The following is a 13,292-nucleotide window of genomic DNA, read 5'->3' as shown; positions in this document are numbered from 1 at the left end:
CTATCACCACTAAGTAACTATTGTTAACATTTTGGTGTGGAAAGAGCATTCTTAATTATGCTGCTGGAGATTCATTAAATGAGCTGGTATGGATGTTCAAAGTCATTTAATCCAAACGTACATCAGTGAAGAATCCAGATCATGGAAGTTTTCCAAGTTGACATAAGCGAGTTATTGGAGGCGTCATATTAATACCAGCTCTCCTCCATTCCTCCCTAGCTGATGTTCTTTCCACAGCAATCTACTGCACCCTGTTGAGGTCTACGCCTGTGACACAGGCCAAATAGGGTATAGGACTAGATTTACTGCAGTCAGTAAAATAAAATAATACTTAACTGAACATATAGGCAAATCTTGGTAATAAAGGCATATCTAGACTGTTTTTTAATTTCATTTTTAATAAAGATTATATAATGACTCATTGGATTAATCTGTATTATCATATAATTAAATCTCAACTCTCCACATGCTGCAGGATATAAATGTTTTTGTGAAAGCCTCTAATAAAAATAACCTGGTCCAGTCTTCTGAAATGTGACATTGACTTACTAAATTAACAAGTTATAAAATAATGATTTGAAAAGTGATTTTTAGAAAGCTAACCTGTTTTTGTTAATATTCATAGAATAGTGTGTAATACAGAATAATTTCTAGAAATGTTTGTAAAATGGATGAGAGTAGATGAAGAATGCTAGATTATTGGCAAGCTGCATACTGGCAGTTAAAAAGAGATTAACATGCTATTATCAATACTTTTAAAAAATTAACTTGAGACAAAGTTCAGGATTCTTCAACAACTATAATCCTCAACTTACAATAAATTTATCCAGAAAAAATTTACTTGGTTAAATGATTATCTTAGAATTAATGTTTATATTTTTATTTTTCTTAAATGTTCTTTTGCTTTTCAGACTCTAAAATTTCCTTTTTTTAGAAATTATTTTTGACTTTCCCAGCAGTAACTACCCTTAGAGAAGCACTATAGAACAGTGGAAAGTCCAGTTTGGAGTTAGACCTGGGTGTAGACAGACCTGGGTTTTAAAAGCCAGCTTTTCCAATTATTAGGTGTAATTTAGTGTGTTTCCTTATTTTTAAAATGGGGTGAATGATTCCTGTTTCACGTGGCGGTTGGAAGGGTTAGCTGTGTAGATATAAAGCACTTGGCACAGTTCCTGGCACATAGTAGGCAGGCAATAAATGGTAGCTGTTTCTATTGTTACAGTGAAAGCCTGTTTGACTGCATAAGCCATTGTATCTGGAGTCCTTACTTCATCACTGAGCAAGCATAAGAATTATTCCTTTTATGCTTGCCTTCTTTCTTTCCTGTGTTAAGTAATATTTACATTTTCCCCTGAACTTATAAGTCACCATATTTTTATCTTTGTTTTTATTTTATTCATTTCATAATTAGTATTTGTTATCCATTAGCATAAAGGCATTCCTAAAATACGATTTTGATATTGCTGTTGTATTTAAACATTTTCAAAAGTGACACAAATGGAAGCTGGAATGGTGTACTAGTTCTTCCTGCTTTTTTTCCCCTGACTATTTTTGTTATCGACTGAAATAATCTTCCATTCCACTTTTTGGAATGTGGATATAAATATTTTTAAATTCATTTGGTGACAAGGCAAAAATAAGTAATTTATATATGTAAAACTATTATGATAGGAGTGAAGTTTTTGTTATAATAAGCAGATAGCTAAAAGCTTCTCTATTTTTTCTACAAATATTCTTAGGTTAATTTTATTAAGGGAGAAACAGAATTGTTGCAGTTTATTACTAAAGTGAAAATATAGCCATGCACAGATTGAAATGTATGGTAAAAGCCTTCTTTCTAACTTTCTGTCAGGTGTCATCTGAGGACAGAAGTGCCCTGTGGGCTTTGGTTACGTTCTATGGGGGAGATTGCCAGCTAACCCTCAATAAGAAATGCACACATTTGATTGTTCCAGAGCCAAAGGGGGTAAGCATTTCTTGTGCCACCTTATTTTTGTATGTCATTTAAGAATTTCTAGTAATCACGTCTTTTTTGAGCTTCTTTTAAATTAATTATATTTCATTTACAAAAGCTGATTATATTGGTTTATATTATTTATATCCAGCTTCATTCCACAAAAGATGTGAGATGATTGTAAATTGTAAGCCAAATATAACTTCTAAATACTATGAAATTTGGCTTCATTTTATGTGGAAAACAGGAAAATTTTATTAATCTGTAGAATTTCCTTTCAAATCCAGTAAAACTTTGGTTCATTTTTATTTGTTAAAAAAATGTATTTTTAGTTCCCTTCACCATTTTTTTTAAGAACCTCGTATCAGGTATGATTATAAACATGCGTTTGGTGAAATTTTCGATATATTTTCTTCATAATCTGGAATATACGAAAATGACTTTTGTCTTGATAAGCATAGGGCTCTCATCCTTGAGCAGTGGTGTGGCTGTATGGATTTTGTTTCCACAAGTAAGGCCCGGGATCAGCAGCATCTGCCCTCCTTGGGGACTTGTTAGAAATGCAGCCTGTTGGCCAGGCGCAGTGGCTCACGCCTGTAATCCCAGCACTTTGGGAGACCGAGGTGGGTGAATCAGTTGAGGTCATGAGTTCGAGACCAGCCTGACCAACATGGAGAAACCCCGTCTCTACTAAAAATGCAAAAATTAGCCAGGCATGGTGGCATGCGCTTGTAATCCCAGCTACTCAGGAGGCTGAGGCAGGAGAATCCCTTGAACCCAGGAAGTGGAGGTTGCAGTGAGCCGAGATCACACCACTGCACTCCAGTCTGGGTGACCGAGTGATACTCTGTCTCAAAAAACAAAAAGAAATGCAGTCTGTCTAGCCTCTTCCCAGACCTAATCAAATGAGCCCAACAGTCAGTGTGTGATCAAGTTCTCTGGTAGGTGATTCTGATGCATACTAAAGTTTCAGAACCACTGTTCTCTAGAAAGCATTATATAAAATTTATGATGTGATTCCTAAAATTTAAGTAAAAAACATATTTTCCATGACAATTTAAGTCATAAACAGTATGCTTTGGTTAAAATAGTGGGTTCTTTTTATATTAATGTTGATTTATAGCAAAAATGTATTTGATTTTTACATAATTTGAAGGGGAAATGAAAGCTTTTGCTTTTTTCACTGCGTTAGAATGATAATTCAAGAGGCGCTGTGTGAACAGAGTGGGTTTGTCAAAGCTGTTTTGAATTGTGATTTGACGTTTACTAGTGCCTTAATTTAGCGTTTTTTCACCTTCCGAAACGTTTTGATGAGAAATCCTTAGTAACTCTTTGGGCTTTAGGATATAGTATATATTTTAAAGTATTTATTGACTTTAGACTAATTTTTTAAGTGTATAGCTAAAAATGGAATCTTAAAATTTTTATTTGGAAGGAAAAACAAATCTAAGTCATAAGGTCTATATATAAATACTTTAATTGAGCTTTATTTATCCCAACAAAGAGGCACTTAAAAGTAATCGTTTTCTTTGGCTAAAATGTGCTTGTAAATAAGACAACAAATATGCTACTATAATTATATTTAGATAAAGCAAATACTCCATATATTTTAAAAGTTGGTACTAAACATGATATTATATATAATGTATTATGCATGTATACAGAGATTATCTTATCTAAGTCAATAGTGGAATTATAATATTGTCTTATGTAATATATTTGTTCTTCATTCTTGATTTCATTTATGGACTGGAAAAGAAAGATAAGTCTTTTTTTGCTTTTCCAATTTTAATTTCCCAGTTTTACATGAACTAATTCAACATAGGGAAAAATGAACTACTATTTTAATGCTTACTGTGTTTCTTCTGCAATGGTAAATATTTGTTAAAAGCAGATTTTGTGTTTGCCAGTGATAAAAATAACACTAATACGCAGCCATTAGTGAGCACTTACTAAGTGCCAGTACAGTGCTGCTTGTGGCATACAGTGAAGGAAGTCCTGCTGTCCCCTTGAGGAAACTGAAACACAGACACCCACCACTCCTTTCTCTAACCCCGTTCTGTACACATTACTGTTCCTAAGTAATTTTTTTTTTCTTGAGACAGAGTCTCACTGTCGCCCAGGCTGGGGTGCACTGGTACAATCTCAGCTCACTGCATCCTCCATCTCCCAGGTTCACACAATTCTCCTGCCTCAGCATCCCAAGTAGCTGGGATTACAGGCGCGTGCCACCACACCCGACTAATTTTTGTATTTTTAGTAGAGACCAAATGTTGTCTGGGCTGGTCTTGAACTCCTGACCTCAAGTGATCTGCCCACCTCGACCTCTCAAAGTGCTGGGATTACAGACGTGAGCACCACGCCCAGCCCTTAATTTTTAAGAACATAATGCCCACATGTAAAGAAAGAGAAAGAGGGTAATTAATAATGAAAAACATCCAGGATTTTTTAATGCTCAAGCATAACTACCCTAGAAGACAATGAAGTAGTAAGATATTACATGGGCCAGAAGTGGTGGCTCACGCCTGTAAATCCCAGCACTTTGGGAGGCCGAGGTGGGAGGTCTCTTGAGCCCAGAAGTTTGAGACCAGCCTGGGCAACAAAGTGAGACCCCATCTTTTTTTTTTTTTTGAGACGGAATCTTGCTCTCTTGCCCAGGTGCTGGACTGCAGTGGCACTATCTCGGCTCACTGCAAGCTCCGCCTCCTGGGTGCACACCATTCTCCTGCCTCAGCCTCCTGAGTAGGTGGGACTACAGGCGCCCACCACTGTGCCCGGCTAATTTTTTTTGTATTTTTAGTAGAGACGGGGTTTCACCGTGTTAGCCAGGATGGTCTTGATCTCCTGACCTCGTGATCTGCCTGCCTTGGCCTCCCAAAGTGCTGGGATTACAGGCGTGAGCCACTGCACCCAGCCGTGTGATACTCCATCTTTACAAAAAATAAAAAATTAGCTGGATGTGGTGACTCACGCCTGTGGTCCTAGCTACTTGGGAAGCTGAGATGGAAGGATTGCTTGAGCCTGGGAGGTTGAGGCTGCAGTGAGCCATGATTGCGCCACTGCACTCCAGCCTGGGCAACAGAGTGAGACCCTGCTTCAAAAAAAAAAAAAAGATATTTTTATATGTATAACATATATATGAGCATATATTTTTATATATTACAATCCTCAATATGGCAGCTGCAAAAAAAATTAATGTCTATCTGTTGTAATGATGACATAAAGGGTAAGCGATCATTGCCGTTAGTGACAGTTTCCAATAAAATTCAATTAAAAAAAACCAACTTGTAGTAAATTTTTGAATAAGCTAGAAATAATTCCTTTGATTTTTTTTTTTCTGGAAAATTAAGTACATACCTCCAGATACTTTTTAGTATGACTGATGGTACGTTACCAGAATGTTTGCAGGATAATTCCTCGACTATGCAGCATTGTCTTGATCATTCTAGGACTTAGCATTCCCTCTACCATTTCCTTCCAGCCAGCTTTTGTGACAAATACAACAGGCTCTCACAAATTTCCAAAACTTCAGGGAGTGGTAACAGCTCTTCTTTAGTGTTACTGAGTTAGTTTCAGCCAAGATCACAGGATCAGAAAGTGACAGTTGGACTTTGTGCTCATGTCTGTCTGTTGTCTTTAAGGCAATAGTATTTCATCATTCCTGTTGGATTCTGGTAGGCCATGCACCCTTCTATGGCATGGTGTTCCCTGCCTCACCTCGCTTCTTCCCCGGTTCTTTCTAACTCACTCCTTAAAGGCTGAGAAGCACCAGTCTATAAAATGAACTGAAGGAACCATATATTCTGGCATAGTCTTCTATTTATAAAACCAAAATGGTTTTAATTTAATGGTAATTATAATTAGCCATTATGTTCTTGATTCACAATTATGTTATGTTTGTGGCTTATGTAACTCAATAACCACAAATATTTGAAAAATTAAATCCCTTTAAAAAGACTGAATTTTTATCATTCCTTTAAATTATTGTATTTTATAATCTATTCAGATATAAATTTGTAAACCTAATATGGTGAATTTAAATAGTTTCTTCTAATTTATAAGTTTTATGAGTGCTAGAGACAAGCTGATTATACACAAAAATAACATTTCTTTTTAAAGTAAATGTTTTTGTTTTCTTTAATGAGCACATAGCAAAAGCTTGTGCAAATGGCCTAATAAAACTACCTTTTATACTCTTGAAGTTTAAAAGTTTCAAATTGAGAAGAATGAAAGAATTTATAACTTAAAACCAACAGAAACGGGGTATGGTTATTAGTTGTTGGGGAGAGGGGACATGGTTGACCCTCGAGGTCCTTAGCCCTTAGTGAGTTAGAAGTTTTGAGGATACAAAATTTAGAATAATTTAGCTGATAAATTGGGTCAGGCAAAGGTATCTAAACATTGCTTTCCTCTTAAATCATCTTTGTTTAAACAGTTACTGTCTTTCAGTGATTAAAAACTACCTATCTTGTGAAGAGTGAGAGAAAACTTGAGTGAAATATAGTAAGGCTGTTCACCTAAGTGTTTTACTTAGATTTCCACAGGAAATAGTCAAGCTATTTCTGAAATGTGAAATGCCAGCATTCTATACAAACTAGGAACTCAGGAGCCTACTGGATCCCAGCCTTTTAAGTGTGAAATTATCTTTTTCATATCCAAAATTTTCAGTGACTCCTCTTCATGGCAATAGTTTTGTTTTGTTTTTTGGTATTTGTTAAAACAATTACAAATAACTTTTTTTCATATTTTATTATTTCAACAAATATCTTTTTAACTTGGAAAAATCATATGTAAACCATATTACATATAGTCATATGTTATTCAAGCAGACGATATTTTTGTATTAATTGGTTCAAAAATATTTTGCTGTGTACCTGGACTTCATATTTTCCTAAAATAGGTTTTTCTGGAATGGGTAGTCCAGAAATTGAAAATCTCTAGTAGAAATTTATCATCTGGGGAGAGCTATATAACATTTTATGCTTTTAAATATTTAAGAACAGCATGATTTTTAGGATAAAGAATAAGACATTTTATTGTCGAGGGTATAGGTAAATTGATGGACTCTTACATAGCCTTTTTGGGAAGGGAAGTGTAGTTAGAGATATGAAGCCTTAAATCTGTATTCCTTTTCAAACCTCAACACCAAAACCTAGGAATTTGTCATAAAATATAACTCCAGTTTTTCATAGTAGTGAAACACTGGAAACAACCACTTGGCTAACACTGGGGGATGAACTAAGGTACACAGCTGTGCAACCGAAGAGGAAACTGTAAAAGCGTTTGAGACGACTGGGGAGATCTGAATAGGGCCTGAGGATGAGGTGAATCATAGTTCATTGTGCTGCTGTGATAATTTTGGTGGTTTAGAAAGTCTTTATCAATTTGAGATCCGTAAACAAAGTTCAGGAGAAGCAAGATTTGTAAAAGGTTGCCAGTTATTGAAGCTGGGCGACAGATACAAGGGATTTATTCCACTAGTCTCTAATTTGGTCCGTGTTTGAAAATGCACATAAAAAAGTTAAAAACAAAAGCATCAAAGTATACATTTTTTCATAGGAAAAGGTTGTTCACAATATATTAAGTGAAAAAGGAACATTATAAAGTATTTGTTCACTATGACTATATGTTTTTTCCCTTTGCCCTTTTAATATATGTATGTATATATTTATAACAAAAATAATTTATACCCTAAAGATGTTAATCGTGGTCCTCTCTAGTCAGTGTGATTATGATTACATTCATTTTCCTTTGCTTAGCTTCTTATTCATGGGTATCTCCCATGACTAGGTTTTTCTTGTATTTTAAAAAGGTTTAAGAAAGAACAACTTCACAAACACAAGTTAAGTCACTGAGCTGTGTGCAGAGCTCACTATTTGCAAGGATCTCCCAGGTGGACAATGCCTGGCGTTCTTCGCCAGGACTGAATGACCGACAGCTGTCCTCTCTGTGCTGCTGCCCTGCATCCCTATTGCATGTGACTCTTATTCCACCCAGAAATTGCAAGTGCCACCTTGGGGCTCTGCAACAGGACATGGAGTTGAGTTTAGGGCCCTGATTATGTGTTTGCTAGAGAATTGCTGTTATGTGTTAGGCTTTTAGAAGCACAGCCAAATTTACAAACTCATTTATTTTAAGGTTACTTTATTGTCATATTACTCTTATTTAACATTTTTTATTTATTTCCTCTTTCTTTGTTATTCCTTCCCCCGTGCCTTCCACACTCTGCACCCTTTACCACAGGAGAGGCCTCTGTTAGCTTGCTGTACATACTACTCCGGACACGTCTTTTCCATTGGGCTGTATTTTCTGCTTTCATTCTAACTGTGCAAATTGTCATCATTTGTGCCCCAGCTAAAGCTCACCTTTCAACGGGGCTTTCCTCACGTCCTCCAGCTTACGTTGATGAGATTCCCTTCCAGTCTGTCACCACCATCATTCAGCACTGGTTTTATATTGTATTTGCATTCCGTATTTAATGTCTCTTTAGAACCAAATTGTGAGCCTTGTTAGGTCAGAGACTTGTTGCATCCTTTGTGTCTCCATCCCTTAGTGCTGCTTGGCATGTAGCATGAGCTCCATAAATACTGGGTCATGAATAGAGCTGTCCTGTGCAAGTCAGCCAAGTCAGCCATGCTCCATGAGTGTACGTGATGCATTGGCGGCACTCTGCCACGCTGTTACTTTACTAACTGTCATGGAAAACCAAGCTTCTAAATATTATCAATCGTAAAAACTTAGGTAGCAATTATTCATTTCATAATTTTCCATAGGATTACTAGCTCTACTTTTGTACTTAAAATATTGTTTTAAAAAGTTAATTTTAAGCCAAGCCTTTTAAGACTCCTACTGCAGGTGTGAGACCTTCCTACGATCACTGCTGTATGGTTCCTTTTCACTTTCGCCTCATGTCCCCTCTCTGAAAGATCAAACTTTCCTTATGTATAAAATTGTAATAATAGTTGCTCAACATTTCAACTGCATTCCTCTCCTGAGTTTTTTCTAAAATGCATAATTGTGGGAAATGTGATAAAATTTGCAGCTTTGTTTTGTGTGTTTCTGCTTTCCTCGTAGGAGAAATACGAATGTGCTTTAAAGCGAGCAAGTATTAAAATTGTGACTCCTGACTGGGTTCTGGATTGCGTATCAGAGAAAACCAAAAAGGATGAAGCATTTTATCATCCTCGTCTGATTATTTATGAAGAGGAAGAAGAGGAAGAGGAAGAGGAGGAGGAAGTAGAAAATGAGGAACAAGAGTCTCAGAATGAGGGTAGTACAGATGAGAAGTCAAGCCCTGCCAGCTCTCAAGAAGGGTCTCCTTCAGGTGACCAGCAGTTTTCACCTAAATCCAACACTGAAAAATCTAAAGGGGAATTAATGTTTGATGACTCTTCAGATTCATCACCGGAAAAACAAGAGAGAAATTTAAACTGGACCCCAGCTGAAGTCCCACAGTTAGCTGCTGCAAAACGCAGGCTGCCTCAGGGAAAGGAGCCTGGGTTGATTAACTTGTGTGCCAATGTCCCACCCGTTCCAGGTAACATTTTGCCCCCTGAGGTCCGGGGTAATTTAATGGCTGCTGGACAAAACCTCCAAAGTTCTGAAAGATCAGAAATGATAGCTACCTGGAGTCCAGCAGTACGGACATTGAGGAATATTACTAATAATGCTGACATTCAGCAGATTAACCGGCCATCAAATGTAGCACATGTAAGTCACTCTTTCAGAAAAAAATTTGAATATTGTAGAATTGGATTTCACAGTCTATTTCAATGTAGGTTATTGGTTTTGCTTTTTCAGACCAAATAACTTACAAGCAGTATTTGTGTGAGAACCTGTTTACTGTTGTGTATGTATGTGTGTGTGTGTGTGTGTGTGTGTGTGTGTATGTGTGTATATATATATATATTTATTTCAGGATCATTGAAAAAGAGGGTAACAGCATATGTTAACTTGAAGATTTAAAGCAGCTGAGTAGAACCAGGATGTCAGTGATGGAGTACTGTCCGTTGAAGGGTTTCCAGTCTTACTTAGAATAATGAAGTTTACCAGCTGTACCTGATTTGCTTATAAATGAACTTCATGGTAGTAAATAAATAGCACAAATTCATGCATTTGTTGAAGAAGGCTTGATTTCAGGTTACAGTTTATATAGCATGGAGCTTATTGATACAGAGTGGATCTAAAGTTTTGTTGCTGTTGTTTTTTGTTTTTTTTGACATGGAGTCTCACTCTGTCATCCAGGCTGGAGTGCAGTCGTATGATCTCTGCGCACTGCAACCTCCACCTCCTGGGTTCAAATGATTCTCCTGCCTCAGCCTCCCAAGTAGCTGGGATCACGGGCATGTGCCACCATGCCTGGCTAATTTTTTTTTTATTTTTATTTTTTTTTATTTTTAGTAGAGACAGAATTTCACCATGTTGGCCAGGCTGGTTTTGAACTCTTGATCTCTGGTGATCCACCCACCTCGGCCTCCCAGAATGCTGGGATTACAGGTGTGAGCCACCACGCATGGCCTTAAATGTTTTAAGTAGGTATATTTCTATTTAAGACAGAAAGAAGGTAGCTGAGGTGGTATATTGGCCACTCTGCATTTTTCTGGGCACTGGAGATAAAATTGTGAATAAGAAAACTAATTTAGGTAGAGAAGACCTACAGTAAGTGGAGAAATATGAACAAAAGGACTGTTGATGGTGAAAGGTGTTTCAAAGAAAATAATCAGGCTCCCCTAATAGCAGGTGAAGGAAAGGAGGCTATTTTAGACGAGATGGTCAAGAAGGACCTTGGGCAGGAGGTGACTTAGATTAGGGTTGAATGACAAGGAGAGGCCATGTGAAGAACTGAGGACACAGACTTCCCAGGCAAAAGGAAGACCCAAATGTGGGCATGAATTTGCTGAGTTCTAAGAAAAGAAAGTTAATGAAATTTGAACTTCATAAGGTGGATGAGTTCTAGGAAGGATTTAAAAGGGGCTTTGCCATATGGGGCCATAGTGAGGAGTATGGTCTTTCTTAGAAGGAAGCCACTGGGCTTTGAGTTGGGGTGAGATGTACTCTGATAGGTATTGTGTGAACAGTGGATCGTAGAGGGGCAAGAGTGAAGCAGAGAGGCCCCTTAAGAGGATACAGAGGTGGAGTTTGAGAGACAAAAAAATGAATGGGAGGATCCAGCTTTCTGGCTTGAGCGAGTGAAGGAAGATGATGCTGTTTCAGAGATAAGGGACACTGGAAAGCTGCAGGTTTGAAGAACCTAAGTTTCTCTTCAGATGTGTTGGGTTGATCCATGCAGGGGGTGTCTGCTACGTGGTGGAACCAGAGGAAACAAGGCTGACTGAAGCTATGGAAGCAGATGTGAGGATGTGTAGTAGGTGGGGCAGAGCAAGAGGAGGGTCTGAGGCCAGGCTCTGAGGAGCCCCACCATTGAGAGCCAGCTGGGCTGTTCCATCTGTTGATGACACCCTGTCTGCCGCTTCACCTTGTTCTGGACACTTTCATTTCATAATTACAGCTGAGAGTCCCAGAAAAATGGCTCTGTAGCATATAGGAACAACCTGAAGCAGGATCCAGTATTCTCCACATCCACTTTCAGTGGAAAGGCTTGATGTTGATGAAGCGGGGAAATTCAAGGTCTATGGCATAGGTATAAGGTGATGTTGACAATGATCATTTTATTGGGTATGATAATAGCAGTGGTTTAAAAAGTGTTTAGAAATGCTGTGGGACAGATAAAATCTTTGTCTCCCCTCCCCTCCACCTAAGCAGCAAGTATTAGTAGTACATGGTTCTTGGGATGATGACAGCGGTTGGCTGGCATCCAGAGTAAGATAGAGGCAAACATGCCCTTTAGATGTTAGACAGCAGACAGTTAAGATGGTGGGGGAGAAGGTGAGTAGAGGGAGAAGGTCATCGGGTTTGAGGAGAATAGAAGATTTTCAAATAGTTGATTCATAGATAGGGAAGACTTTGGGTTTCTGGCTTGAGAGGTGGATACCTGATAAAATGCCGAGCTGGCCTTCCTCAAGTCCTGGGTGGTGACAGTGCCTTGTAGCTGAGCAGCAGCTGCCTGTTAGAGAGGAGCTCTCGGGCCTGCTTCGGTGCCCACCGCTCCATGCTACCTTGTTGGGTCCTGGAGGAAAACAGGCCTGCCACTGATCATGGGTCTTGGGGGTGGTTGGGAATGTGTGGCTGAGGAAATGGGGAGAAGCCCACCAAGATGGGGAGGTCCAAGAGCTGCAAGGCCAGGGATTGTCCAGATGGGTGCCCATGAGAGAGCTGGGGTCAGCCGAGTTTAGGGAAAAGGTAGATGCACAGAAGGAGCAGCTCCAGCACTGCCCAGTGCTGAGGGTGCCGGCCCTGGTCCCTGCGCATCCGCGTCCAGGCAGGTGGGTGGGATAAAGCCACAGGGCACAGTCGCAGCCACAGAGCAGCAGAGTGACGATCACACAGTCATCCTGAGAGCCAGAGAATGTCGTGACAGGTAGAAAGTAAAGGCCATAAAGAATGATAGGCTAGAGACAAAGAGGATTCTAGCATTTTTGACCTCAAACATGAGAAGAGTGATGATACTGCTGAGGTGGAGGAATTGAGAAGATGACCAGTCCTGGCAGGAAGACTGGGACCACGCAGTGGACCTGTCCTTTCAGCAGTAGGATATGCGGGATATGGGCCGTAAAGATCTCTCTCATAGGGTTGGTTTGAAAAATCATGGATGAAGCCGCTGGCACTTCGAGAAATGCAACTTTCTCACTTTCTTTAGGTGAGAAATTATGGACAGAAGTCATCCATTTGAAATAGGAAATGTTCTTTGCTTTTCATTTATTTGTGGTGTCAAAAAGTGTTAGTCAGTTACTGCTGGTTAGTTACTACTTATTTCTAATATATATGTTTTGGTTGTTTTTTGAGACAGTCTCACTCTGTCACCCAGGCTGGAGTGCAGTGGTGGGATTTCTGCTCACTGCAACCTGCACCTCCCTGGCTTAGGCGATTCTCTTGCCTCAGCCTTCTGAGTAGCTGGGATTACAGGTGCCCATCACCATGCCTGGCTAATGTTTATTTTTATTAGAGACGGGTTTTTGCCATGTTGGCCAGGCTGGTCTCGAACTCCTGACTTCAGGTGATCCGCCTGCCTCAGCCTCCCAAAGTGCTGGGATTATAGGTGTGAGTCACCGTGCCTGGCCTTATTATGTTTTTCAAATACAGTGGATGTTGGTTTAAATATAAAGTTCCTTAAGTTTGTATTTGGATATAGAGACAAAATAATTTACTTTGAAATGGAAAAATTGCCTGCAGTAGGGAGTTTGGGCACATCTCTGCACTGGAAATTGTCCTTAGGAGACAA

General features: G+C 38.9%; 1 protein-coding gene across 4 annotated transcripts in view; it reads left to right on the top strand.

Moving 5' to 3' along the window:
* Positions 1-13,292, top strand: part of PAXIP1 (PAX interacting protein 1) — a 60,068-nt gene that overhangs the window by 18,805 nt on the left and 27,971 nt on the right. For all 4 annotated transcript variants that reach the window (XM_058428370.1, XM_058428375.1, XM_058428383.1 and 1 more), the window contains exons 5-6: positions 1,853-1,966; positions 9,029-9,664. In XM_058428370.1, the coding sequence (XP_058284353.1) occupies positions 1,853-1,966; positions 9,029-9,664 (750 nt within the window). The remainder of the gene's footprint in view (positions 1-1,852; positions 1,967-9,028; positions 9,665-13,292) is intronic.

The sequence above is a fragment of the Hylobates moloch genome, unplaced genomic scaffold (assembly GCF_009828535.3).
Source record: "Hylobates moloch isolate HMO894 unplaced genomic scaffold, HMol_V3 SCAFFOLD_1, whole genome shotgun sequence".
Taxonomy (NCBI): Eukaryota; Metazoa; Chordata; class Mammalia; order Primates; family Hylobatidae; genus Hylobates; species Hylobates moloch.
The sequence above is the reverse complement of the archived record's forward strand: the minus strand, read 5'-3'. Positions and strand labels throughout refer to the sequence as shown.